Source organism: Pongo pygmaeus, chromosome 2, assembly GCF_028885625.2.
Source record: "Pongo pygmaeus isolate AG05252 chromosome 2, NHGRI_mPonPyg2-v2.0_pri, whole genome shotgun sequence".
NCBI lineage: Eukaryota > Metazoa > Chordata > Mammalia > Primates > Hominidae > Pongo > Pongo pygmaeus.
Window position 1 is genome coordinate 70811905 of NC_085930.1, and position 27496 is coordinate 70839400.

Consider the following 27496-nt stretch of genomic DNA (forward strand, 5'->3'; position numbering starts at 1 on the left):
CTTATAGTGCTTGAATCAGATTTGGTTAAAAGCATCTGGAATTTATTAGTGCCACATGCTATCATAAACATTTACCTTAACCCTCACTTAGATAAAGGAGTTTTTAACATCTAATTTAGGTCATTTTTGTTGACCTGAATTTTAAAGCACATCGAGAGTGGATTTTCTTTCATTCCCTGTAATATTAAGAAATAAATTGCCTTTCTTGCTATTGCATGTGCATTCATTCAAATAAACAGGGCAATTTATGCAAATATAACTGTTTTACAAAACCTCATCATCTGAGAAAATCATGTTACAGTTCTCTTTGAAAGTTCCACAAGGAACAGTGTCCATGCATATTTAAATCTGCCGGACTATACTTGAAAGAATAAGTATTGAGGTTGTCTTTGACAGTTTAGTGAAAATGTGCCTAGAATTCCATGTTTTAAACAATTACATGGCCTCTGTTAAAGGATGGCTTATTTTCTCTGACATCATTGTCTTGGTTTGTTCTATCAGTAAATAGTGAAGAGGTGCTTATCGGTGCACTGTGACTGTGAGCATGGTGGAGATGCTTTAGGATCTGGTTTATAAGAGGCCTCTGCCTCAGGATTTAAGTCTAAAGTAAATTTTGAAGCTAAAGCATTTTAAAAAGGTGAGGCCATTTATAGAGGAAAAGAATCACAACCTTCAAAGTCAAACTGTTCAGAAACAATGGAAGTAAATCCTTCCAACCTGCCAGCAGTACACAGAAACAACGCCATTGGGTCTATGCACCCCCCTCTCTCTTTCTTGCTCTCTCTCTCACACACACATATATGCATACACATACACGTATTCCACATACATAGGACAATGCAAATAGCTCACTTCCTTTTCTTCATATCCATCTTACATCGTGACAGCATGTTAATAAGAATAGAAACAGCTTAAAAAATAACGGTCTAATTACAACTCAAGGCAGATAACATCTATTACTCAAGTTATTTTCAAAGTTTTGAGACTCAAACAGTAACTCTACTTATTTATAGGGAGCCAGTGTGATGCAATGTAATCAGATATTGTTGGGTATTAAATGCTTCCCCATGCACCATCTTATACATTCTAACAATCTGGTGAAGCAGAAATCATTAATTTCATTCTTTCTATGAGGAAGTTTAGGCTTGAAAAGTTAAAGCATGTGTCAAAATTGTTAAAATAAGAGAGTGATGGAGTCCATTATTCAAATCCGGGTCTTTCTGACAGCATAACCAGTGTGCTTATTTATTTTTGTGCCACATCGCCTCACCTACCCATACATATTGGGTTTGTATCTTTTGTGAGGGTGACTTTTTCGAGCCTGCAGGTAAAGAAAAAAGCGAACATTTAAAATTACCTTGGAGAATTCCCTAACCATGTATATGCCCAGAAATTCCGATAGATAAGTTTTTCTTTTATTTTCTTATTGTTTTGGAACTAGAATATATGATTATTTCTTCAACTGAACATCAGAGGAAGGAGATGGATTCTTTTTAGAGGTCATGGGATGTGTGTCTTTAAATACCAGAATCACCTTTGCAGCAGCAAGATGCGCGCCTTATGAGAGGCCCACAGAAATGAAACTCACTGAATGAATTTCATGTTTTCTCTAGGCCATACCAAAACTGAGTAGACTTACTCCACATCATTTAAACTAATAATCTTTCTTTCCTTTCTTTCTTCCTTTCTTCTAATTGAAAAGAAGGGGTGTTTGCTAATCACATAAGTTCATGCATCTAAATCACTTGTACATGTGATATAGTTCCAATGCATTTTGTTATAAATACATACCAGATACCATAATACGAATAAAAGAAGGATACTTATTAGTTATTATAAATACATGCCAAATACTATAATATGTATAAAAGAATAATACTTATTAAATACTTATTATAAATACATGCCAAATACCATACTACTTATTATTAATACCTTGAAGAGGTATTAATTTTCAAGACATCACCTAAACATTCACTGTTTCCTTGCATTTCTGCAGCACCAGCTGGCTTTTTAGCTACTCCCGTCCTCAAGGGGAAAGGCTCTAGGATGGAAAGATTTCATCCAAAATGGCTGCCACTGATGGAATCCTTATTTTTTAGCTGGGGCTTTTCAATATAGGATTAGCTAAAAATATGATCTGGGGAGTTCAGATCATATTATAAGAGCTTCTTTTTGAAGAGTCATTATACATAATAGCAAACTCAGATATTAATGTCTTAAGTTTCCACCAAATGACACCAGGAATAAACAACCATGTGAAAGTCACCGTTGACCTGTCTATAGAACATAGTTTTTTTTTTTTTTTTTTTTTTTTTTTTTTTTTTTTTTTTTTTTAAAGAGAAAAAAGCTTTATTCAGAATAAAGAGAGCCATTACATCATGAGAAGTGTTTCACTGCTTTAAGAAGATACACAAATTCTAAATGTATATGTAACAGCCTCAAAATAAACATAATTTACAAAACTACAGGGAGAAATTAACAATACACTATGTTAGTGGGAGATTTCAACACACTTCTTAATTACTGATAGGACAAACTGACAAAATTTGTAAGGATATAAGCTTTGAAACCTATAATTAACAAGCCTGATCTAATGGACACACATAAAATAGAAAATATATTCTTTTTGAGCATATATGGAATATTTTTTTTTTTTCTTTTATTATTATTATTATTATACTTTAGGTTTTATGGTACATGTGCACAATGTGCAGGTAAGTTACATATGTATACATGTGCCATGCTGGTGCGCTGCACCCACCAACTCGTCATCTAGCATTAGGTATATCTCCCAATGCTATCCCTCCCCCCTCCCCTCACCCCACAACAGTCCCCAGAGTGTGATGTTCCCCTTCCTGTGTCCATGTGTTCTCATTGTTCAATTCCCACCTATGAGTGACAATATGCGGTGTTTGGTTTTTTGTTCTTGCGATAGTTTACTGAGAATGATGATTTCCAATTTCATCCATGTCCCTACAAAGGACGTGAACTCATCATTTTTTATGGCTGCATAGTATTCCATGGTGTATATGTGCCACATTTTCTTAATCCAGTCTATCATTGTTGGACATTTGGGTTGGTTCCAAGTCTTTGCTATTGTGAATAATGCCGCAATAAACATACGTGTGCATGTGTCTTTATAGCAGCATGATTTATAGTCCTTTGGGTATATACCCAGTAATGGGATGGCTGGGTCGAATGGAATTTCTAGTTCTAGATCCCTGAGGAATCGCCACACTGACTTCCACAAGGGTTGAACTAGTTTACAGTCCCACCAACAGTGTAAAAGTGTTCCTATTTCTCCACATCCTCTCCAGCACCTGTTGTTTCCTGACTTTTTAATGATTGCCATTCTAACTGGTGTGAGATGGTATCTCATTGTGGTTTTGATTTGCATTTCTCTGATAGCCAGTGATGGTGAGCATTTTTTCATGTGTTTTTTGGCTGCATCAATGTCTTCTTTTGAGAAGTGTCTGTTCATGTCCTTTGCCCACTTTTTGATGGGGTTGTTTGTTTTTTTCTTGTAAATTTGTTGGAGTTCATTGTAGATTCTGGATATTAGCCCTTTGTCAGATGAGTAGGTTGCGAAAATTTTCTCCCATTTTGTAGGTTGCCTGTTCACTCTGATGGTAGTTTCTTTTGCTGTGCAGAAGCTCTTGAGTTTAATTAGATCCCATTTGTCAATTTTGGCTTTTGTTGCCATTGCTTTTGGTGTTTTAGACATGAAGTCCTTGCCCATGCCTATGTCCTGAATGGTAATGCCTAGGTTTTCTTCTAGGGTTTTTATGGTTTTAGGTCTAACATTTAAGTCTTTAATCCATCTTGAATTGATTTTTGTATAAGGTGTAAGGAAGGGATCCAGTTTCAGCTTTCTACATATGGCTAGCCAGTTTTCCCAGCACCATTTATTAAATAGGGAATCCTTTCCCCATTTCTTGTTTTTGTCAGGTTTGTCAAAGATCAGATACTTGTAGATATGTGGCATTATTTCTGACGGCTCTGTTCTGTTCCATTGATCTATATCTCTGTTTTGGTACCAGTACCATGCTGTTTTGGTTACTGTAGCCTTGTAGTATAGTTTGAAGTCAGGTAGTGTGATGCCTCCAGCTTTGTTCTTTTGGCTTAGGATTGACTTGGCGATGCGGGCTCTTTGATAAGCAACTTCAGCAAAGTCTCAGGATACAAAATCAATGTGCAAAAATCACAAGCATTCTTATACATCAATAACAGACAAACAGAGAGCCAAATCATGAGTGAACTCCCATTCACAATTGCTTCAAAGAGAATAAAATACCTAGGAATCCAACTTACAAGGGATGTGAAAGACCTCTTCAAGGAGAACTACAAACCACTGCTCAAGGAAATAAAAGAGGATACAAACAAATGGAAGAACATTCCATGCTCATGGGTAGGAAGAATCAATATCATGAAAATGGCCATCCTTCCCAAGGTAATTTACAGATTCAATGCCATCCCCATCAAACTACCAATGACTTTCTTCACAGAATTGGAAAAAACTACTTTAAAGTTCATATAGAACATAGTTTTTTATACAGACCCAGAGCAAACATTTATCTTGATTCCAAGGCAAGGAAAACTGTACTTTACAGAATAATCAACATGATTTTGACCTCAAGAACACTGTAAATCTTGTAACAGAATGGGCAGTGTTCTTCCTTTGCTTCATCCAGTTTAAAGTTCAGTGTTAATTTTGAGGCTCACTTTTAACAATGATATAGAGCAAAATGGCATTTGCCCTTTATCTCTAAGCTTTATCTTACTATTTTATCCATATGTTCTTTTCATCTTATTTTATCTATTTTATTCCATCCTGATATTTTAGATATTTTTCTAAGTCAGCCTCCAGCCTTAGTTTGATCAAAGCAGGATTCAGAAAAACAAAGAAAGAAAGAAAAACATAGTCATCAAAAATGATTAGATACCTCTTTGGGGATTTATGAAGTCAATTGTTAATGAGTCCTATAAATCACAGCATGCCACAAGGCCAGAGTTAAGATTTCTTTCCTAATCAGAAAGTTTCTAACTGAATTGTAGCCTAAATTTTTCCCTTAGGAATGTAACACCTGGGGCCATAGTAGAAAATGAGACAGACATGGTCTCCTATAGTCATGAAGATTAGATAGAAAAACAAACAAACAAATAAGAAATTATACTAACCTGTGATAGGCGCTGTGGGAGAAGACACTAGAAGTGTAAGACCAAGCCAACAAAACAAAGGAAGTTTTTCTAAGTGTTGCATTTTAACCCAGAAATAGTGGTTAGAGCGAGACTTGACCATGATTAGAAGCTATCTAGTCAGCTTTAAGTCAGAAGGAAGAGAATAAGAATCTCACAGATCTTCACAGATCTCCTGTGAAGTTTTGAAACTACAGCTAATGATGTACTGAATTAAAAACATGAGATTTATAAACAAGCCCTAGTTTCTTTCTTTTAGCATCATCCCTATCCGGAAGCACTATATTTCTGAGTATATCTGTAGTCTGATGGTCAAATACTCAAAGCTGTATCTTCACAATTTATGACATCTTTCCTCATAACATGGAGCTCTCTTTCTATTGCTTTGCTTGTTTGTTTGCTTTTATGGTCAGTAAACTGTTCTGGTAAATAACACTTTAAATTGCATGAAATGCTTACAAACAACACTGAGCACCCAATTTTAACATACGAACAGTGTGGGAATATCTAAGCATCCATATTTGTACGTATTTACCATACCCAATACATCCATATGGGGAAACCTGAATACTTATTGTCAGAATTTCTAAGTGTAAGAATTTTGTCTCATTTTTCAAAATCTGCCCACTGGAAGACAGCTGGCCAAACATTTGAACCCATTACTTCCAATCTGAGCTAAATAAACAAACGTAAGAGAATCCTCTCCAAGGGCTGCTAATGAGAACTGTCTCAAAATAATCTCAAGTTTGAAAGACTGTTTGTCTAAATACATTCTACTGCCTGGATAATTTATTTACTTTTGTTTTGGCCAAGTGATTCAGAGGAATTCCAGGTATTCTTCAAATCAAAGTGGCACAGTGATTGCATTCACATAATTCTAAATTATTCTCTCAATTTTGGAGAGAGGCAGAGAGGAAGAGTCTTCATGGGGAGGTACATCCAGCCACATTTTCCCACGTTTTCATACACAGGCTAGAATCCACCCTATTACTCATTAGGCAGAAGTAAGATATTAACTTTAGCACATATTTTTTTTCTTCATTTATTCTATTAGTACTTAAGGGATCTCAGTTTCACAACTTTGAAAATCTCTCCAAAAACAACAAAGTCGTACAAATGAAGACGTTACAGGTGTACTTCACAGGACTCTGGGAATGTAAGAGTCTGTTGTGTTTATTTAATAAAGTCTGAAGAGAACTCTACAAGCCACAGACGTTTGAAGAGAGCCAGCTTGATCAGAGTAATCTCATCCTACCTGCCTCTTTGGAAATCTGCGTGAAGGACTCCACACCTTTCTCTCCATAACTTCCTTCCGATGCGAGAGTAGACACATAATTCCAGCCTAGGGCCTTTACAATGTCTACCATGGCCTGGGCTTGGAAGGAATCGGGTGGCACCACGCGAGAGAAGAAGTCATAGCGCCGGTCATCACTTAGCTCGGGTGCCGTTGACGCATAACTAATCTGGGGGATCTGCAAAGACAAGAAAGCACCATGTGAGAGTGCACCATCAGGATGTAAGAGACTCATTTATACTTATGACAGTTTACTTAAAATACAGGGTTTGAGCTGCAAAGGGGATACCTGTTTTGCCAAACACCACCATGTAATTTTAGACCACCTAAATGCAACCATCTACTTCTTCGCAGCACAAAAGTATTGACTTCAACGTCTTGCCTTTTTATTTCCTTATCTTAGGAATAAGGGAAGGAGGTTAGCATGGGAATCTCTCCAAGGTCAGGGTCATGGTTGTTTAGAAAAAGATTTATGACTATTCTACCAAACATGGTGAATCATGCTTTACTACTTATAAACCAATAGAAATAAAAATACAACAACCTGGCTGGAGTGTATATAAAGATTGGTTTAGTTGGCACAACTTGTGAATGCTGGGTAGATATCATTAGCCATCTAACATTGATTGATTGCGGATGGTCTCCAAGGAAATATCTAAGTAAGTCACAAGCATTATCTAATTTATTCTTCACAAGAACATTTTAAAGTAGCTCTGTAATACCCTTTGCCCCAGGGAAGAGAAATTCCCCACCCCCAAGGCATTTACTCTAGTGGTCTTTGCACATTGACAGGCTTTCCTCAAAATTTTCCAAATTCTCTTTTGGATTCTGGGAGAGAGATGGCAGTACTGTCTGAGTGGAGGCCACAAGGGCCTCTGATTTCTACCTTTTCCCTTCAGGGAACCGTCTGATCTCTACCCCACATGGCATTCACCAAATGTCCTGAAGAGCTCTAGAACTTTTGCCTATAAGGATCATCTTAGGACTCCACAGGCCCCTTGAAAAAAAATCAAATTATCTCCCTCATCTGCTGCAGTATTTATTTCTTAGGATCATTGGAAATTAGGCTATGTGAGTAGTCCTAACACATCTACTTTGCTAAATTAAATTATATACATGGAAAGAGCTGCAAAAAAATGTCTGCCTGGGGTTTCAGGTAGCCTAAGGCCAGCCCCGAAGTAATCATAGATGAGAAATCTGGCTTAGTCCCTAACTTCAGAACCCCTGTGCTAGTTACCTCTTCAAAGCACCGTAACATTTGTTCCCTTCTTTGTCTTAATTCTATCAAGCAATAGATAATGAGTGATACAATTAATTTTCACGTAATAATGATCAACTCTGACAAAATTCTGCTTACAAACTCTCCCAGGTCTTATCCCTGCTTTATCACAAAAGGTTTCTCGGGTGTCCAAAGGCCAGTTGATCTTTTCTCAGACCAAGCCCAGAAGTTCAGTGTAGCTCAAATATGGTAAAGCCACACTCAAGTTGATTTTTTGAGCCCTGAAAATTCTACTCACTATTAACCCATTTATTTCCTTCCTTTGCCTAAAGTATACCCATTTGCCATAGTTTAAAGCTAGTTATCGGCTCCGTAAAGAACATTTCTCCACCAACATTTCTAGGTCAGCATTAGAGTTAAGTCCTGCGGCCCTGAAATCAGACGACCCACCATTTTCCACGCAGCCTGTCCATGATGCAGTTCTGCTCTATGACCATTGGAGGGCAGGCTTTCTGCCCCGACTTAATTCATAAGCCAGTGTGAGAAAGTCTGCATGTCTCCTGATGAGTCCTTTTACCTGAACAACTTCTCAATTATAGTGAGGTTTAGTGCAAGTAAAATAGGATTTGGTATTGACAAGATGTGGGATCAGAGTTTGGCATTTCTGTTTGCTAGTGTTTAATTTGATGAAGCTATTTCACTTGAATGAGTTGGTTACATCACTAATAACAAGTTCTGAGAAACAGGGAAAATGAATGTGCATTGCTTTGCATGATGCCTGGAACAGAGGGGTGCTTAATACATGGGAGTAATAGTCATCGAAAATAAAGAATGGTATGTTTTTCCTTACTAAAGTTATCGATTCCCCACATTTGACTTCCAAGTCCTCTGCTGCACATCATCACGAACATTCTCCACATTGTCCTATGGCAATAAAATGTTTTTACATATTCCTTTCATTACTGCTTTCAAAGTAATATGTACGTTTATTCAACTCTTTATTTTGTACCAGTCATGTTCTAAAAGTTTTATATGCATTGCCTTATCTAATCGTCAGCAAATACTCTGAACCGGCCTATACATTATTACATTAGACTATATTATAGTATTATTAACTTGTTTTACAAGGGAGAAAATTGAGGCTTGGAAGAATATTACCTTGCCTCAGATCACAAAGCTATAAACACTCACAACTATAATGTTTTGCTGAATTATTACTAAAATATTTTTTAAATAAGCATTAAAAAGGAAGGCCAGTAGATTAATGGAATCCAGGCTGACTTCTGTTCACATCACTGACTACGTGGCCACTAAAAGTTATTTTACTGGTCACTCTTAGACTGCTGTTCAAACACCTTATAGAAGCACCTCAGTAAAGCTTATACAAATATCTTAACAGAATGAGTTACCTATGTGTCGATTGTTGTTTGGAGGTTATAAGTTTTAGGTAACAAAAATATCAACTGAATAAAGGCTTTGGACAGAAAAATAGAAGATGGAGGAAAAGAGGGAGAAAGAGAGAGAGGCTTTCCCTCACAAGAAATAAAAAGGAAAGAAGCCAAGCATGTCAATACATTTCCATCAATTCCAACTTGTGGAAATGTAAAAGCTTCATCCTGTTGCACAGACTTCTTTCCTGCCAAAATCCATCTGTACCTTTGAAAGTGTGCTAATAAAGATACATCCAGCCCTCTACATGAATTTGCATTTATGTAGCTGCTGTAAGACATCAGAATTGTGAAGTGCCCCAATGCAATGCATTTTCTACACCGTGCCCCAAATTTTAGTAATGAAAATCCTGAGGAAACAGATTTCTTTCCTCATTACTGTGCACCCTTTGAAAATGATTACTATCTGTGGTCTATCCCTTCCAGTGTAAATAAGGAATATCTCCTGGCTTAAGACCCATATTTCTCTTTAGGATCATGCATATACCCTCTATCCAATGGTGCTTATTTTGACACTATGAATATAATGATGCAAGAATAAGGAATGAAAGACAAAAAGGATTTTATTCTGAGATAAAAATATGGCTTTATAAGGATATCCCTTGTAGCAATAGAGATGAAAGACTGGAATAATTTATGTAACCTATGAAATATGATGTTGCTTATTGTCCTGGCTGTTATGCTTCATGTTTAGTTACTTGCTTTCAAGTTAATGTTAAAGCCTACATAGTAATTATTTTGAGTGCTACTACTGGTACCTACAACTGATAAAATGATAATTAGGCATCTTTAGCAATTAACTTCAATTGTCACTCAGATATCTAGATATACTTTCTCTTGCTGCTATTGGACCTTTTCTCTCTTGCCAGTCTTCTTTGGAAATGGAGACTTGATCTTTTGATAAAGACAATTTAGTGTGATAACACTCCAGCTATATAAAAAGAGATATTCCATCTCTTCTTAGGCCTTTTTTCTTGAACTTAGAAAACTAAAATACTTTTAATCTTTATCACAGGACCACATTGTCATCTTATTATTCTTTCCTCTTCATAAAAATTTGCCTATTGCACAGGAATGGTTTTGTTAATGGATATCAAATAGGATTTAAAAACATCTATAACCTATTCTATTTAGAATAAGTGTATGCTTTTTAATGAAAATTAACAACATATATTATTTATAAAAATGTAGAGAAACAAACACAAGAAAACAGGTTAATTTTAATGCTTTGATCCCTGTCGACATTTTGTTGTATCTCTTTATTGCCTTTGTGTGTATATTTGGTTATGCACACATACTGATATGGTTAGGCTTTGTGTCCCCACCCAAATTTCATCAAGAATTATAATCTACATAATCCCCATAATTTCCACATCTCCAGAGACTTGGTGGAGGTAATTGGACTATAAGAGCAGTTTCCCTCATGCTCTTCTTGTGACAGTGATTGAGTTCTCACAAGACCTGATTCAGGTTTTATAAGGGGCTCTTCCTCCTTTGCTTGGCACTTCTTCCTGCCGCCTTGTGAAGAAGGTGCCTTGCTTCCCCTTCGCCTTCCACCATGATTGTAAAGTTTCCTGAGGCCTCCCCAGCCATGCTGAACTGTGAGTCAATTAAATCTCTTTCCTTTACAAATTACCCAGTCTCAAGCAGTTCTTTATAGCAGTGTGAAAACAGACTACTACACATATATAGCTATTAATTATTGTTATGAGCTTATAAATATTATTTATTAAAATATGGATCTTAGTCTCCCCTTCCCTTCCTTCCATCCTCCCTTTTTTCTCTTTCTTTCTGGTTGCATAATGTTCTGCTGTATGAATATTTGACCTAACCTAAGCCTAACATTCATTGTTAAATATTTAAACCTTTTCAAGTTTTCACTGTCATTAATCAAAACAAAATCCTCAGAGCTAATGCAAGCCTTTATACATACTTATGAGTATTTCCTCACAATAATGTTTAAGTCGCTCTACCTCAGAGTGACAGAAATATTTCAGGTTTACATTTAAATCTTTCTCTACATGGAAATTACTTTGGGCTGTTAAATACAAAAGAACAGTAATCTATACTTTTTTCCTTCCAAATGGTTAACTACTTGATTTAGCACCAATTATTAATTAATCATTCTTTAATGACAGAAAAGAACATCTTTTGTTCTATATTAAATTCTTAAACATCCTTAGGTCTTCAGGATGTATCTTCTACTATTTGATTCTTTTTTCAAGTCTTGGGCCAGTGTTTTACTATTTTAGCTGTTATGAGCTTAGAGTATTTTGAGGCTATCTTAGTTGCAGCATACTCCCTCTTCATAGCTGTCCTTTTAAACATGATCATGGATAATCACGTTTTTAATTTTCCTTATTAGCCCTAGGATAATTATTTTTAGGTTAACAATAAAATTCCATTAAGATTTTAATGAGAATTATACTACAGCTATAAATAAATTTGGATAGAATTTAAATATTTACAACATTTTATCTTCCCCCATGGGAAATTATCTACTTTTATCTATTTGGTTGTTCATTCTTGCTCTTCCTAAAATCTTATAATTGTCTCCATGTAAATCTTGCACATTCCTTAACTTTGTTTCTAAATAATTATTTTCATTGCATTATGTATGAGACAAAATATTCATTTTGTTATCTCTTTATTGCTGCCATATAGGAATCTATTAATTTTTGTAGATTTTCTTTGTGTCTTCTACCCTTGTTATAATTCTTATTAGTTGTAATAGCTTTCAGTTTATTTTCTTGGGATTTCCATGTAAGCGAGTTATAATGATTCAGTTAGTTTTCTAATTACTTCAGCTAGAGTTTCCAGAAAAACAAGAGCGATAAAGGAAAAATTCCTTTCCCTTTTGTTATTTCTGAACAGTGAGAAATTAAAAACCAACTAGTATTATTCGAATTTCTTATCTTGAAAAAAATGTATAGTTAAATTAGGAAGTTTATCTTTAAATTTTTTATTTTGTCAATATAAAGTCTTAGCTAGAACTTGCAGGACATTTCTTTAGATTTAGAAAGACACTTTTAGAATTGAAAGGGAACTCCTAGGTCATATGACCCAAAGTCTCCCTCTCTATATAAGTTTATGACTTGCTTCAAAAATACTGTGGAGACCCTTACACAGTCTCTGTGTCACCATCTACCACCACATTCCTTGAAAGCATTTTCTTCGTATTTGCTATTGATATAGGATGCTCTTATTTTCACTTGAGACACAGAACTGTACTTCCTCAGGATATCTAGGTAAAGCTATTCTATGAACAATAACAAAATAATGATAATATTATAAATTATAATTTAGTGTCTTCCCATGTGTGAAACATCATGCTAAGAGCTGTAATACATTATTTTATTTTAATCCTCACAACAGCACATTAACACAATTTCTGTTTTTCTGATTTTACAAATAAAGAACCTATGACACAGAGAGATCAAGAACCACTTTGAAGGTTACGTATAAGTAAGTGGCAAATCTGGAATTCACTTTAAGTACATCTCTAAATCCTTTACTCCTAAGCCCTGTGCTACAATTCCCCTTTAAGAAAACATCATTCTGGTTAGAATGGCTTACAATTCATTTTTTTCCCTTCCTTTATAACATGTTCTTCCTCCTGCATTGTGTGATACTAGTTAAGCCTTTCTCTCCGCTTACTTGGAATAGTAAACCACTTCATGGTTTTTATGACATACTACCTACCTTTAGTCTTATAACTTCTCATTCTCTCTCATGAGAAAGATGAGACATCCAAAACCTTTTTTTCACCTATTCAAAAGGGACCTTCTCTACACATCCTCACCAATGCTTGTTATATTTTGTCTTTTTGATTATAGCCATCATAACAGATGTGAGGCGATATCACACTGTGGTCTTGATTTGCATTTCCTTGCTGTTGTGCACCTTTCCATGTACCTGTTGGCCATTTGTAGGTCTCCTTTGAAGAAATGTATATTCAGGTCTTTTCCCCATTTTTTAATTGAGTTGTTTTCCTGCTTTTGATTTGTGTGAGTTCTTTGTATATTTTGGATATTATCTCCTTATCAGATACCAGTTTCCAAATATTTTCTTTTATTTAGGTGTCTCTTTACATCATTGATTGTTTTCTTTGCTATACAGAAACTTTTTAGTTTGATGAAGCCTCATTTATTTATTTTTGCTTTTGTAGTCTGAGCTTTCGGTGTGATGTTCAAAAAAATCATTGCCAAGGCCAATATCGAGGAGATTTTTCTTTTCTAAATCTCTGCTGACTCATCACCTATGAAAGTATCTTTATAATCAGCTGTATCGACACATCACTCTAAACTACACACCGATCTAGAATCCTGTTTGGAGAAGAAAATGTATTTATTTCCTTGAAGATACTTTATCATAAGGTATTCCATTCCTTCAGAGAAAAGATCTATGCATGAATTCACACTCTCATATCTGCAACACATTTCCAAATATCCAAGGTGTCTCCTCTACAAAATCAAAATTTCCCCTAGGCATTTTTTTAAATCAGTACTTTTTAGAATGCTACAGACTTTTTGCTTCTGTAACTCAATAAGCAGTGATTAAAACTAAGTTTTTCATTTTTATATTGATGCTTCAGATTAATTTACAAATTCTGAATGCTGTGTGTTGCTGTGTTATGCTAGATGTTGTGATCATTCTAATATCACTGTAGAACCAACTATTTCCAGCATCCTTGAGGTGTTCAGTACCGTAAAAAGAAAATATGACAAAACATCCAAATCTCTGTGGTGTTCTTTCTTTCTCTCTTTACCAATTAAGAAAATCAAATACTTATAGCCCTTAATCCTTTAAGAGGTTAATATAGTATATATAGAGAGTATAATATATAGTATATTATATTATAGAGTATAATATAGTATATTATATAATATTATATAATGTAGTATGTATTATAGAGTATATTATAGAGTACAAAGTAGTATATACACTATATATAGTAATATAAAAAAACTAAAAAAAATAGTAAAGGTGAAATTTTGGTCAAACTTAACAGTAGTAGTTAATTATCTATAATGTGCTTACACTTGTCATTGTATGCCTTTAATATCCTTTTGGGTCTTAACAGGTAGCTAAGTCTAAATGTGTACAAACCACAGAACACATCTTAGGAATCTATTCTGCACTTCCTGTGATTTCTTTCACTGAATTTAATAAATGTCTCCATTGCTTTTATAAATGAAGGCTTACCATATAGATATATGGTAACATATATTTACAGTTTACTAATAATGTAGTGTATATCTAAATTAATTTTCCTTTTGCTGATTTAAAGAAATTGTGAAAAAAACTAAACTTTATACCAGTATTTTTCAATCTTTAGTCATTTGCAAATGTGTCTGTTTTTTTCCCACATGCTATAACACATTAATGAACACGACAATATATTCATACTACCGAATCCATTATTTACTTAACATTTTAACTTCTCACTCTTCTTTGCTTAAATAAAGTACAAAGAACCTTCTTTTCATGTCTACCAGTATGCCTATAAAGTGATTATGTATTTATTTTAATGTGAAAGAGGAATATGTAACTATTAGTATTATTCATGGTATCTTTGATATACAAAAACATTTTCTTCTGATCTACTATATCTATAGCTTCTTAGCTCTCAGTGATAAAAAGGGTCTAACGTCTTGTTGATTGGGCATATTGTCACCTATAGCTTATGATTATATATTTGCATAACTGATTTTTAAATTTAAACATTTTAATGCATCTAGGATCTACTTAATATATATTATCTGTTATGGGCTAGGACTTTGATTTTGTTTTTTGTTTTTGAGTAGATAGCCAAGTGAATAGCCAGTGTTTTAAGAACAAAAAATATTTACTGGCATATCATTATCACTTTTATGCATTTTTATATAAAATTATATCTATAGAAACAGGAATTTTTAAAATTAAAGCACTACATAGATATTATCTCATGCACTTGGATGTTTTATGAAATTCACTATTAATGTATAAAATATTTACATTTCCATTTCTTAAAGAAGCTCAGTCTTCTCTGATGTGTTGTCTTCAAGTTACTATGTTATTTCTCAGTTTGAATGAACTGACAGTAATTTGACTTATTAGATAAAATGGCATGTATTTATTTCTCCAGGAGTCTATATGGCATTCACACTCCCTCTTAATGATGTTCCAATGAAGAGTAGACATTATGTGGATTTTTCTGGTCCTGAATTGCCACCACTCCAAATATTGGGCCACCAACACCTGCATGTCCATAATCCTCTATGCTTTTTCTGCCTTTCACAGTTAGATGCAGAACTAATTTCACTTCTCTATGAGGGTCTCCAACTAGTTATAAAAGCATCTCTCTCCCCCAAGTTTTTTTCTCAACTCAAATCTTTTCAATTTCTCCAATTATTTCTCTCAAGGCACTAGTCAGGTGACACTGATGACAAGACAGAAAACTCATTTCAAGTAATCAAGATTTGAGAGCAATTCTCATGCCTCAAAATTATCATATAAATTTTATGTTGAAGTCAACTTTCCTGGCCATTGTTAAAAATAAACAAGCAAACAGGGAATAAAAACAGCAATAAAAATCATACTCTTTCAAGTCATCAGATGTAATGTTTCCCAAATTCAGATCTTACTTTCAAGATAGAAAAAAAGTGCCCAATTCTCTGTTTCTAATTTTACCTTTAAAATATTTATGCAAATTTATGGTTCTAAGAATTTCTGTAACTCTAGGAGAAACAATGCTAGGGGAAAAAACAATTTCAAGAATAGTTAAAACGGACACATAAATAACATATCATATACACTCTATATATACTTTTGAGACATAAATATTCATATCTCATCAATAAAATGTATTGTGGTGGTTGGATTATTTTGGTTGACTGAAAGAATGATCAACAGTTAAGTTATATCCAATAAACAGCACACATTAATCACTAAAAGGTGCTCAAGGCTCTGCCCTAACATCTACAATGTTTGCCCCAGAAAGCACAGTGAATTTAGAGGAAGATCAATTGATGGATTCTTCCGGAACATGGTAGTTTTCTTTGGTAACACGTGCCACAGTTCTAATTAAACCATTATCTGTATCATTATCTGTTTATTGTTCTCACCATTCCTTAAGAGTGTTTACCTTTATGGAAGAAAAAGACCTTGCTCATCATTGTTTCACCATTGGATACCACTCTATTGGGAACAGAATAGGAACTGATCAGTATTCTTTGAAGAAATGGGTATGCCAGGAAATGGATAAAATGGAATAAGCTAAGAGAACAGATTTCTTTGAGCTACTCCTCATCCACAAAGTTAGTGTGGCCAGAGACACTCACAGTATTTGGGAGTTTTTCTTGTCCTGGGTAGGTCTCTGATGGGCTGCTTTAGGCTCCAGGGTAAATACTTTTTCTCACCTTTTCTTTTCCTTGGCATACTTTTTTGGGGATTTCTTTCCTCAACACTGGAATGTAGGAGAAAGAAAGCTATCATTTGGATGGAAGATCAAAGGTAAAGGGACCAAGGTAGTCATTTAGGAAGCTGCTCACTCTGTTTTTTTTTTTTCTTAGGCCTTAGTTCCTGACAACCTAGGCAACATAAACTATAATGCCTCAGGATTCAAACTCAGCCAGACATAACTAGGATTTGTCATTTTAAAGAGGCAGATTCTGCCCTGCCTTTTCCTTAACTCGTCTCCCCTCAGGAACCAGGCTGCCAGGCCCACATAGCAAATACAGTGTTTATGGTCTTGGGTCCTCATTTTACTTGATGTTAACATTACTACTGTCAAGTTAAAATAGAAAAAAATGGATAAAAATAATATATTAAACAAATCCAGAGAAAATAATTATATGTCATTTCTAATAAAAAAAAGAAATATTATGCATGTATGATGCACTTTCACTTTCTAAATGTTTACAAGATTGAGCCAAGTTTAATTTTATCCCATAATTATTACATAGTAAACTGTTACTAGGCAGAAGGATCTCCTAGGTTTGGAAACATACTCGCTTAGGCATCATCTTACTGTCAATATTTGTCACTGAAGACTCAAGTACAGATGTCTTCTAGAAAACATTAATACAAATGTTTAAAAATCCAAATTTCCACCACTGCTCCATTGCAAGCTTAGTTCTCATAAAAATAAATTTCTAAATATTTACATAAAGGAAATTATTTTATTTATTCAGAACACAATGAAAGTTCTGAAATCGTTTTCATGCATGTTAATTTTCTTCCTTTTTGTATTATTTCTCTGTATATTATATTTTTTCTCTATATTACATTCTTTCTCAGTATATTATTCTTTTTTATATTATATTCTTCCTCTCTTTATTGTATTCTGCTTTGTATTATAAGCACATTGCCTGTAGCAAGGACAGTCACCTGAGGAGTATCTTACTTTTTGGAAGGCGAATGTGGTTCATTTGTTCCTGGGGGATTTGCATATGTGGGCAGTGCAAAATTGCAATACAGAAAGGCAAAACAAAATTCACTAATGCTAGTTCTAGAGGATAGTTTCCACAAAACTTGTAAAAGGTGAATTTTTGAAAGTATCATGTGCAATTAAGATAATGCTTCAGTGTACCTGTTGAGATATTAATGAACTCCCAGTGGGGCATTATTAAGTTCACAGTTAGCAGTAATTTCACTCTTAGTTCTTATTAAGCTTTATTGATATGGATCACCCAAAAGGGAAAATCATTGAAGAACCATTTCAGGCTAATTCTTTGAAACATCACTCCCTTTGATTTATACTTATCTCCTTCCTAGATATCATCTCTGCTCACATAGGATGGTTGGGCAGCAATTCTAATTTGGGGGTAATTTAATTTTTATTAATTTATTCCAAACTACTGAGAGCTAACTGATAATCTTGAATTAGCTTAAAATCTGGAGTTGTACACAACTTTACTCATGATGGAAATTATCATCAATTATTGCAACTTTTTTTTTCTTCACTTTTCATCTCTCTAATTACATAACGCCAAACACCTTCAGCATTCTGTGAGTGGTTTGTAACCATTTTCTTGAAATCCAAGTAGTTTTTGTGTGTGGATTGCAAATTATATTTGTTATAGCACATGTTTAAAAGAATGCTTATTGCTTTACTAAATCTTTATATGTAGTGGGTATTGTTAAATGTGGTACTCTATATATATAATCTCATAAATTTTTGCAACAACCTGTTATAGGTGGAAATATTATTGTCATATTCACTGTTTGTGCCCATCTAGCCTATGTGTACCTTTCCCTGGAAATGGTTACATTTCCCAGGTTTGCCTGACGAACCACCATTTCTTATCCCTGAATTCCTGTGGTTTAGGGAGACATGGCTGTACTTCAGAATCCAGATGGTGGTCCAAGTTGACCAATCAGAACGCAGGATCCCTTTAGCTTCAAGAGAAGTAATATGGCCTGATCCAGACCAAAATGAACAAGCAAATGCAATATCAAGGTGTGGTCAGAACTTCTAGATGAAAGAAACTTTTTTAAAATAAAATATCTGAGAGGAAACCATATAGGTCTACGGTTACTGATGATGATGATGATGATGATGATGATGCTGATGATGATGATGATGATGATGATTTTGCCAGGCAACAGTGGGGAAACCTAGTCATCTTACACACCTCATATTTTGAAAATATTAGGCTCAGGAATAGAGATAGAATATCACTTAGAACTTGTCTCATCCCATTTTTTTATGGAACGTAGAAAATAAGGAAAAAGCTGCAACTTTTAACCTTATGAGGCTAATCTTACGATCCCAAGACACATCACAGGGTTAAGATGAAATACCTACAAAATGAAAGTTGCACATTCCATACTAATATACATTGCTATTTTGTCTGGTGCTATTTGCTTAAATAGACGTCTTAGTTATAAGTATGTGAGGGGTTGCATGTGTGTGTGTGTAGTATGTAACAAGGCTTTCTGAGACCATCTGTAGATTAGAGAAATACTTTCTTCCATATTCCCACAGCATTCAATGACATAATACAACGGAGGTCTTTCCATCTCAACATGGTATCCCAGAAACCATCAGCATACACTTACCTAGAGGAACAGAGAAAAGCAAAGGAGAAATATAATTTTTATGACCTCTCAGCCTCCTTCCTAATCTTAATTGTCTATGAACTCCTGCTGGTCAGTAACCTAGGATTAATCCCTATAGACAACCATATATTATGAAACAAAAACTAAACAGAATAAGATTTCTATTTATATTTTTTATATTGATTAAATACGATCCTAGACTTTTTCCAGGCCTCAAGAGCTAGCATCTCATACATAGAAGTTTGGCTTACCAAACACTAAAGGTTGACTTCTGAGGTATTTTGCTAGCAATATAAATGTCAAATCTCTGTAGAGCAGGATTTCTCAAACTTGGTGATGTTGACATTTGGGCTAGGTAATGCTTTGTTGTGAGGGCTACAGGAGCCATCCAGGGCAATGTAGGCTCTGTGGCAGTACCCTGGCCTAGATGCCAGTAGCATATTCCCCAGTTGTCAAAACCAAATAGTTCTTCCAGCAATGCAAATTATCACCTCATGTGTGCATGGTATTGGGGGTGGAGGAACATTGTCACAGTTGGGGACTACTGGGCTGGAGGTCTGTCTGTGCAAAAGGGGAATCTCAACCATCACTCTGTAGTCACAAAATGAAAATAGAAGAAAAAGCTATTTTTAACATTTCATATTCTCTCTCTACTTTTCACATTTTGCTTTCTACTTGCCAAACTTTCCCCATTATCAGAGCTCCTTGTGTTTCCTAGCCATCTTCAATCACCTGGTGTCTCAGTAGAATGCACAACGACAACACAGCTGCAGTGCTGAGTCCGTTACATGGACACAGCCAGGAACTTCTTAAAGTGAAAATATACTTTTCCGGGACAGAATGAAATTAAATCCACATGATTTTTTGAAAACCATCACCACCTGTGTAAGTATGTTCTAGTAAAAAAAAATTGATTATTCAGTAGAGTTGAAAATGGAGTGTTATGGTTTATTGAATATTCAAGTAAACTACATGGTACGCTGTATGGCAATTCCAGTTTTCAACAAGTCAGTGAACAATAAAGTGCACTTAACAGAAATTCTATGGAACATGGTGAAATCTTCACTTAATGATTCCGAAGCCACTTTCAGCGTCAAGCGAGCCTTGGGCACATTCTCATTGAAAAGACCACAGATGTAGATGTTCCAGAAGGTGAAATTAAATCTGTGTTGATCCTTTGATTTCCTGAAAGAGGCTTACTTGACAAAAAATTTTTATTTAGTTATTTTATTCTTATAAAAGGAGGTAAGCTATGCTTTCTTTCTTTTTTCAACCTTTGATATGCCTCATAGTCTAAGAAAATGAGCATTTAGCGTTTCTTACTAGCAAAAAAAGATTTATATGATTTCTGCATGGTAATTCCTTATCATTTAATTCAGATAATACAATACCCCATCAGTAGCATATGACCTTTTTTTTTCTTTTTAAAATTTGTATATTTGAGGCACTGCAGATATGGTAATTAATGAGGTAGGCCAGCTCTACATATGCTTGTGGGTACCCAGGAATTATTTAAATAATGAATAAATAACTGCATGAGTGTATTTACATTTTGTTACACACCAAGTAAGGAATATAATATGTAGCTTGTACAAAGCGTATTTGACCCATAATCCCTTTCCCCCCAGAATATGTATTTTAATTTTATATGGTTATTGTTTCTCAGTAACCACATTGTTGCTGGGGGCACCAGTCTAAATAAAACACTAAAAGGTCACTGAAGAAAGAACAGCTCTTTAAAACTGGAAGTTTAGGCAATGTATGAGCAAAAGGTGTTTTTAAGCTAATTGGGAGAGAGGAGGCAGATTTCCTTTAGCAAAAGAGCAAATGAAAGCCTTTCCCAATGAAGAGAAATGGTAAAAGCAAATTCATAAAGTAATGAAGTAGGTGTCCTTTGAAGAAATGAGAGACACTTTCCTAGCTTGAGGGTAGAGTCCATTGTCCCACCTGATTTACAGCTGGAGAAAATGATGTGGCAAGGTGATAAAATAAACAAAATCAATCCCCGTCTAAATTTACTTTGTTTCTTCCCCTATTATAATAATTACTTTTCTGGACTAATAAAATACACAGAATAGGCTGGGTGCGGTGGCTCACGCCTGTAATCCCAGCATCCCAGCATGTTGGGGGGCCGAGACAGGTGGATCACGAGGTCAAGAGATCGAGTCCATCCTGGACAACATGGTGAAACCCCGTCTCTACTAAGAATACAAAAATTAGCTGGGCATGGTGGCGTGCGCCTGTAGTCCCAGCTACTCAGGAGGCTGAGGCAGAAGAATCATTTCAACATGAGAGGCAGAGGTTGCAGTGAGCCGAGATCGTGCCACTGAACTCCAACCTGGCAACAGAGCGAGACTCTAACTCAAAAATAAAAAATAAAATAAAATATACAGAATATTTATAACATATGTTACTGCACTCTTAGAAGGATAGATAAGAGATGCACAGACACCTCAACAGCTACTGAGACCCAAATACCTCTAACATAATATCTAAGAGGCCCTTCCATGAGGATACCGGCATCACTCCCCAAGGATTCAATTAGACGAAGTGTCATTGATTGTTCAACGAGGGCCCTGTGACAAAAGGTTTTCATGGTTCCATTTGACATTTGAAGCAGGTCACTCCCTGCTGTTAGAGGGAGTAAGAACTTTACTCACTTTGGTAATAAGAATCTCTCCTGCCTACAGATCACAGATCTTGGTGGAAGAAGCAAAGCTGAGCATTTGCCTATTTTTTTTTTGTCAGTCCTTCCTAGCTCCTGGATGAATATATAAGAATAGAAAAGGGAAAATAAATAATAAAGCTTTTGGAAGGGAAAGTCTTAGCCTTAGATTCACAATGCTAGTGAAGTTTATTCAGGACTAATAAATCCTGATATAATTCCTTGCGCACGTGTGTGAGTGTGTGTGTGTGTGTGTGTGTGTGTGTGTGAGTGAGTGAGTGAAGAAATACTTCCTGTAAAATTTCCAAGGTATTTTCAGGCTGGAGTAGCCTGGTAGGTTCCCTTCATTGCACATTGTTAGAAATACTGATTTCTTCTAGAATCTAACATTTTCAATATTCCTTCCCTGCATCCAGAAACTGACTTTTGCTATCACATCACCTGCCGCCATATCATCTTCCAATTACCATGACTGAATCTTTTTTGCATGTAATTGCATTTTAGGTTGACTGCTTCCTGGGGAGATTGAAGGAGAGAGAGAGAATGTCATCAGTGCCAAAACCACTAGCTGTATTTTAACAAGTTTGCTTCAGGGAAGATTTGGAGATAGAGCTACTAATCCTCTCCATGAGCCATTTATCTTTTTTTTTCTTTTTTTTTTTTGAGACAGAGTCTTGCACTGTCACTGGGGTTGTAGTGCAATGGTGTGTTCTCGGCTCCCTGCAACCTCCACCTCCCGGGTTTACATAACTCCCCTGCCTCAGCCTCTCAAGTAGCTGGGATTACAGGTGCCTGCCACCACACCCGGCTAATTTTCTGTATTTTCAGTAGAGACAGGGTTTCACTATGTTGGCCACACTGGTCTCAAACTTCCGACCTCATGATTCACCCACCTCGGTCTTCCAAAGTGCTGGGATTACAGGCGTGAGCCACCACGCCCAGCCCATAAGCCATGAATTCTTATTAAAGGTAAATCTTGACTGGACTTGGGAATTGTGTTCTCTTCCTGATCGTGGCCTTTAGACTCAAGGTTATGAGGGACGTTTTAGTCAGGACAAGGTATCTCAATGGGTCAAAGATGGAATGTTAGTGCTAACCGAGTCAGATCTCTACTTTTATGGAAGAAAACAATGCTCAGAGAGGAAAAGTTATTTTCCAAAAGCCACATTGCCATAGAGTTAATGAGAAACAACTGGAATCACAACTCTTGACTAGGTCGTGTAGTGATGTTTCCAAAAATCTATACTGCTCTGCTAAAGTGTTTAGTCCCTCTGTATATTTGATTTCAAAATTTTAAAAAGACTCATTTTGATGATTAAGCAATACCAATTATTTACTGGTTTGCTTGCAAAAATAGAAAATAAAAATAACAATTGCTTGAAAATATGTTTTTGTCTTTCTCACATAGTAAGTTGACAGGTAAAGAATTCAGAGCTGGTATGGAAGTTCCAGTCACCAAGGACCCAGGCTACTTTTGTAGCGCTGTCCTAGAATGTCAATTCCATTCTCAATGTTGTTCCTAGTTTCAGATGTCTGCTGAAGCTCCAGCAATCATGAACTCATCTCAAGCAGTAAGAAAGGGGATATGGAAAAAGACAAATGGGCAGTTGTTTTTGTTGGGTGAAGTCTTTCCATGTTACCTTCCCAGCTGGGCATACAACACTTCCACCTATACACCATTGTCTGAAATAGTCTCATGAATCACACTTAGTTGCAAGAACTGATTTTTGAAAAATGTAATTTTTTAGCCAGTATATTGTCACCTTGAATCAAGCTTAGTTCTTCGACTAAGAAAGACTAAGGAATATAGATGGAATGGATATTATCTGCCACAATCATGGATGGATAAGAGTTGATCATGTGCAGCTTTAGGCTAGAGAGCTTGTAAACAGATACGGTTGACCATTTATGTGTGGCTAAATCAATCTTTGAAGTATTTGTGTAGAAGGCAAAGAAGACAAAGTAAGTAGGCAATAATTCTCTAGTAGGATATCAATTGTTTGTTGATCACAGGTAGCAAATGATGTCAAAAATACAATTCCATTAGGGTCACCTAGCAATGACCCCAAATAGTGCTTCTGTTTCCATGAAAGCATCCCAGCTACTAAATCGGTGCACTCCTAACGGTACTGTCTTTATAACATACCAACTCTGCTATGAACATCCGTGAATGTGGACTAAACACGTTCAACTTTCTCCTACCAAAGACTCTCTTGAATTTTAACATGAGCAAGTTTAAGAATCTTTCAGAAAGCAACATTTTCTCCCAACTTCAGCTTAAAAGCAACTTTATGATAGTTTATTGAGATTCCTGTGCTCTTTTCTGCCATAATGTTTCTCCATGGATTGAAAAGGTAGCTCCCTTAACCTGCTCCAGTTTGGGCAACTAAGAAGTCTGGGTCAGGTGTGGTGGCTCACGCCTGTAATCCCAGCACTTTGGGAGGCGAAGGCGTGTGGATCACCTAAGATCAGGAGTTCAAGACCAGCCTGGCCAACATGGCAAAACCCCATCTCTACTAAAATATGAAAAAATTAGCTGGGCGTGGTGGTGGGTACCTGTAATCCCAGCTACTTGAGAGGCTGAGGCAAGAGAATCGCAGAACCTGGGAGGCAGAGGTTGCAGTGAACACAGTTCGCGCCACTGCACTCCAGCCTAGGTGACAGAGCAAGACTCCATCTCAGAAATAAAAAAAAAAAGAGGAAGTCTGATTTTTAAAATTTTTCTGTTACTAAGGGCAGAAAAATACCTAGAGCTGTAAAACATAATCTCAAATAACCCATGAGATTCTAGATGTCATCATGATCAGACCTTGCAACCTGGGGCAATGAATTAAGGGTATTAGGTGTCTGGTTTCCAGCAGTCAAACTTGAGTCATGTGTATATTCATGCATAGAAAATGAATAGGAAGAATAAAAAGATAACTTCCCAGCTAAAATATCAAGCAAAATGATGAGATGCATTTTATTTTTTACAGTGAATGGCTACACTCTGAAAAACAAGTGTAGCAATCAAATTTTAAATGGACTCTGGAAGATCAATACTTTATATCCACCAGCTTTGTAAAGTAAAGGGACCCATATAAATATTATTATAAATATTATATATGAGTAATATGTAACACATATATATTTAATTTTGAACTCTTCTAGTCTTTTATTGGCCATCTTTCACCTTTATCTCTCTAAAATTATAGCGTGTGTTTCCTACTCGAAATAATTCTATTTCCCCATGCTGGCACTATTATGCCACAGAAAAGGTCTACTTTTCATTCTGATCTTAATCTATTACCAAAAGCAAATCATTAAGCATATTAAAAAGCTTTGACTTCACATCTCATAGATAATTCTCTTAAAATTATCCAAATTTGAAAATTGATCATTGGGGTTAGGCAAACAGTATTGGAAGTAAAACAAACAAAAAAAGTCAAAAGATCCCAAACTAGTTTCTTTTAGATTTGAAACCAATGCATTTGTACATGTCTCATTTATGGGTGTGTAGCATACACATAAAATTTACAATTATACTCCATATATTACTAACTACAAAAATATTGTATATGTTATATATAACTTTTAAAATACACCTTCCTAGTTAGTATTAAGAGGAAAAATAAAACCAAAACGTTTATATATCCTAAGGATTATCCTAACTAGAAGCTTTGCTAAAGAATACTAACATGGAGTAGAAAGCAGCTGCTTTGAATTTAGCAGATACCGCTAAACAGAAAAGTGGATGCTGAACTATTAACTCAAATTTATATAAGATACTGTTATTCAGGTTATTAGGGTTAGATGCTATCAATTATTTTCTTTGTAGTGGTGGGGAATCTATCCCCATTAACTCGTCTGATCATTTCTCAGCCCAGTCTGTTTCCTGAACACTTCATTGGAGTCATCTTGTGGAAGATGTTAGAAACTCAAAGAGATGTAATCTTTCTTATCCAGGTGTTGAGGGGAGAGAAAGGTGTGACCCTGTCAATATGGAGTAAATGTGGTTGCTGTCTAGAACTGTGAATGGAAGACTGTCTCTCCATATATATCCTTCCACCTTTCTGGAAGAAGAGTGTCAGATAATTTTTTACAACTGACATTACTCTTTAGTAGAATGAGCTGTTTTTAAGAAAGGCATCATGCCAGTTTGGAGATGTTTTCAGCTACTAGTCAAGAGCTCATGATTCTGGCCACTGGCCACCTTTGCATAATTTCCATAAAGTAGGACATTTAAATAATTGAAATTTACTCAACTTTTAAAAATAGATTTGTGTGCACCTTGTTCTCAATACCTCAGGGACATAGTGTCCAAATGATTTCTTAACAAATTTAGTTCATTGGCTATGAGAAAGAATGGAGAAACATCACAGCAGTGAGCCAGAGAGATAGAGATATATGATGGGCCATGAGGAGATTAACAAAGTGAAAGAGGTAGAAGGAAAAGAGACTAAAGAGGAGGAAGGAGAAGCAGAGAGGAGGGGGCAACCCAAATGGTTTCTCACAACAACAACACATTTATCTTGAGATATTTGACTTTTTGTTAATAAGAACACTTAAAATTCCCCATAATATGAGTGGTAGTAGCTAACTCAGTACTTTCCCTCACCCCACATAGCCCAGGAAATAGTAAAAGCTCATATATAAAACAACACAATGAGAAGCAAAATGCCTAGGCATTTCCAAGCATTATCAGTCATTCAACCACCGGTTCATACTCCTATGGAAGTTGACAAACCTTCGGGCTTTCATATGTGACTAGGGTTTACTGCAGCATGCTTTCTGGAGCACGGCAATTAACACATTAGGGGGGATTTTCAATGTACTGCTCTATGCCTGAGTGCCACACATTTGACCTCTGTTGATCTACTTATAAGTCGGTGTTTCTGTGCAGAGTTATGGTAATAGATGGCACTTTCAGAAAGGTAATTTCAAATCTTAACAAAGTACCAGAGCAGCAGCCTATTTTGGGATAGAAATCACTGGCCTATTATTATTCAAGTTCGCTTAGGGCCCTAGGCAATTTGAACCACCTGAGTAACCTTCCCAAATAGCCCATCTTCACAACCCACCAGGAACTTTGAGCTATTTCCAGTGTGATTTTCCCTGGCTCCCAGGCTGTCCTGATCCTGTTTGCTTTGCAGCAGTAAAAAAGATTCTGATTTTCTATTCTTCTGTTTCCTGACATGGCACAGAACAAATTATAATTAGGAAACCACCTGAGGGGAAGGTGACAATTCAGTTGTCAATTTTCACGGATAAATCCCATTTCTATCAACAGAAACAAAGCAAGCCTCTCACCCTCAAAATAGACACTCAGGAGATGGTGTAGTTAGCTGGTTCACTGCCCTGAGAAGAAAAGCAGTTGCAAAGATGACAGCAACTACAACAGAAAATGTGAACAAAAAAGACAGCCCTCTCACTGTAAATATTTTTACTGCCAACAGGTCTCTAATATGGGTATAGAGTGATGTGAAACAGTCATTTTGCAAAATATCCCTTCTAAGGCTGATGAAAAGCTGTCACTTCACAATATGGAATGTAGCCCAACAGGGTACCCAGAGATAAATGAATGTAAGTGTTCAAAAGGTAGAAAATAAATAAATGTGCAGTTTGTTGTGAAAACGGATTAACTCAGA

At 35.8% G+C, this 27496-nt stretch overlaps 1 protein-coding gene across 5 annotated transcripts in view; it reads right to left on the reverse strand.

The window, feature by feature from the left end:
- GRM7 (glutamate metabotropic receptor 7) overlaps window positions 1-27496 on the reverse strand; it is an 888658-nt gene that overhangs the window by 593423 nt on the left and 267739 nt on the right. For all 5 annotated transcript variants that reach the window (XM_054482695.2, XM_054482693.2, XM_054482694.2 and 2 more), the window contains exon 2: window positions 6455-6671. In XM_054482695.2, coding sequence (XP_054338670.1) covers window positions 6455-6671 — 217 coding nt within the window. The remainder of the gene's footprint in view (window positions 1-6454; window positions 6672-27496) is intronic.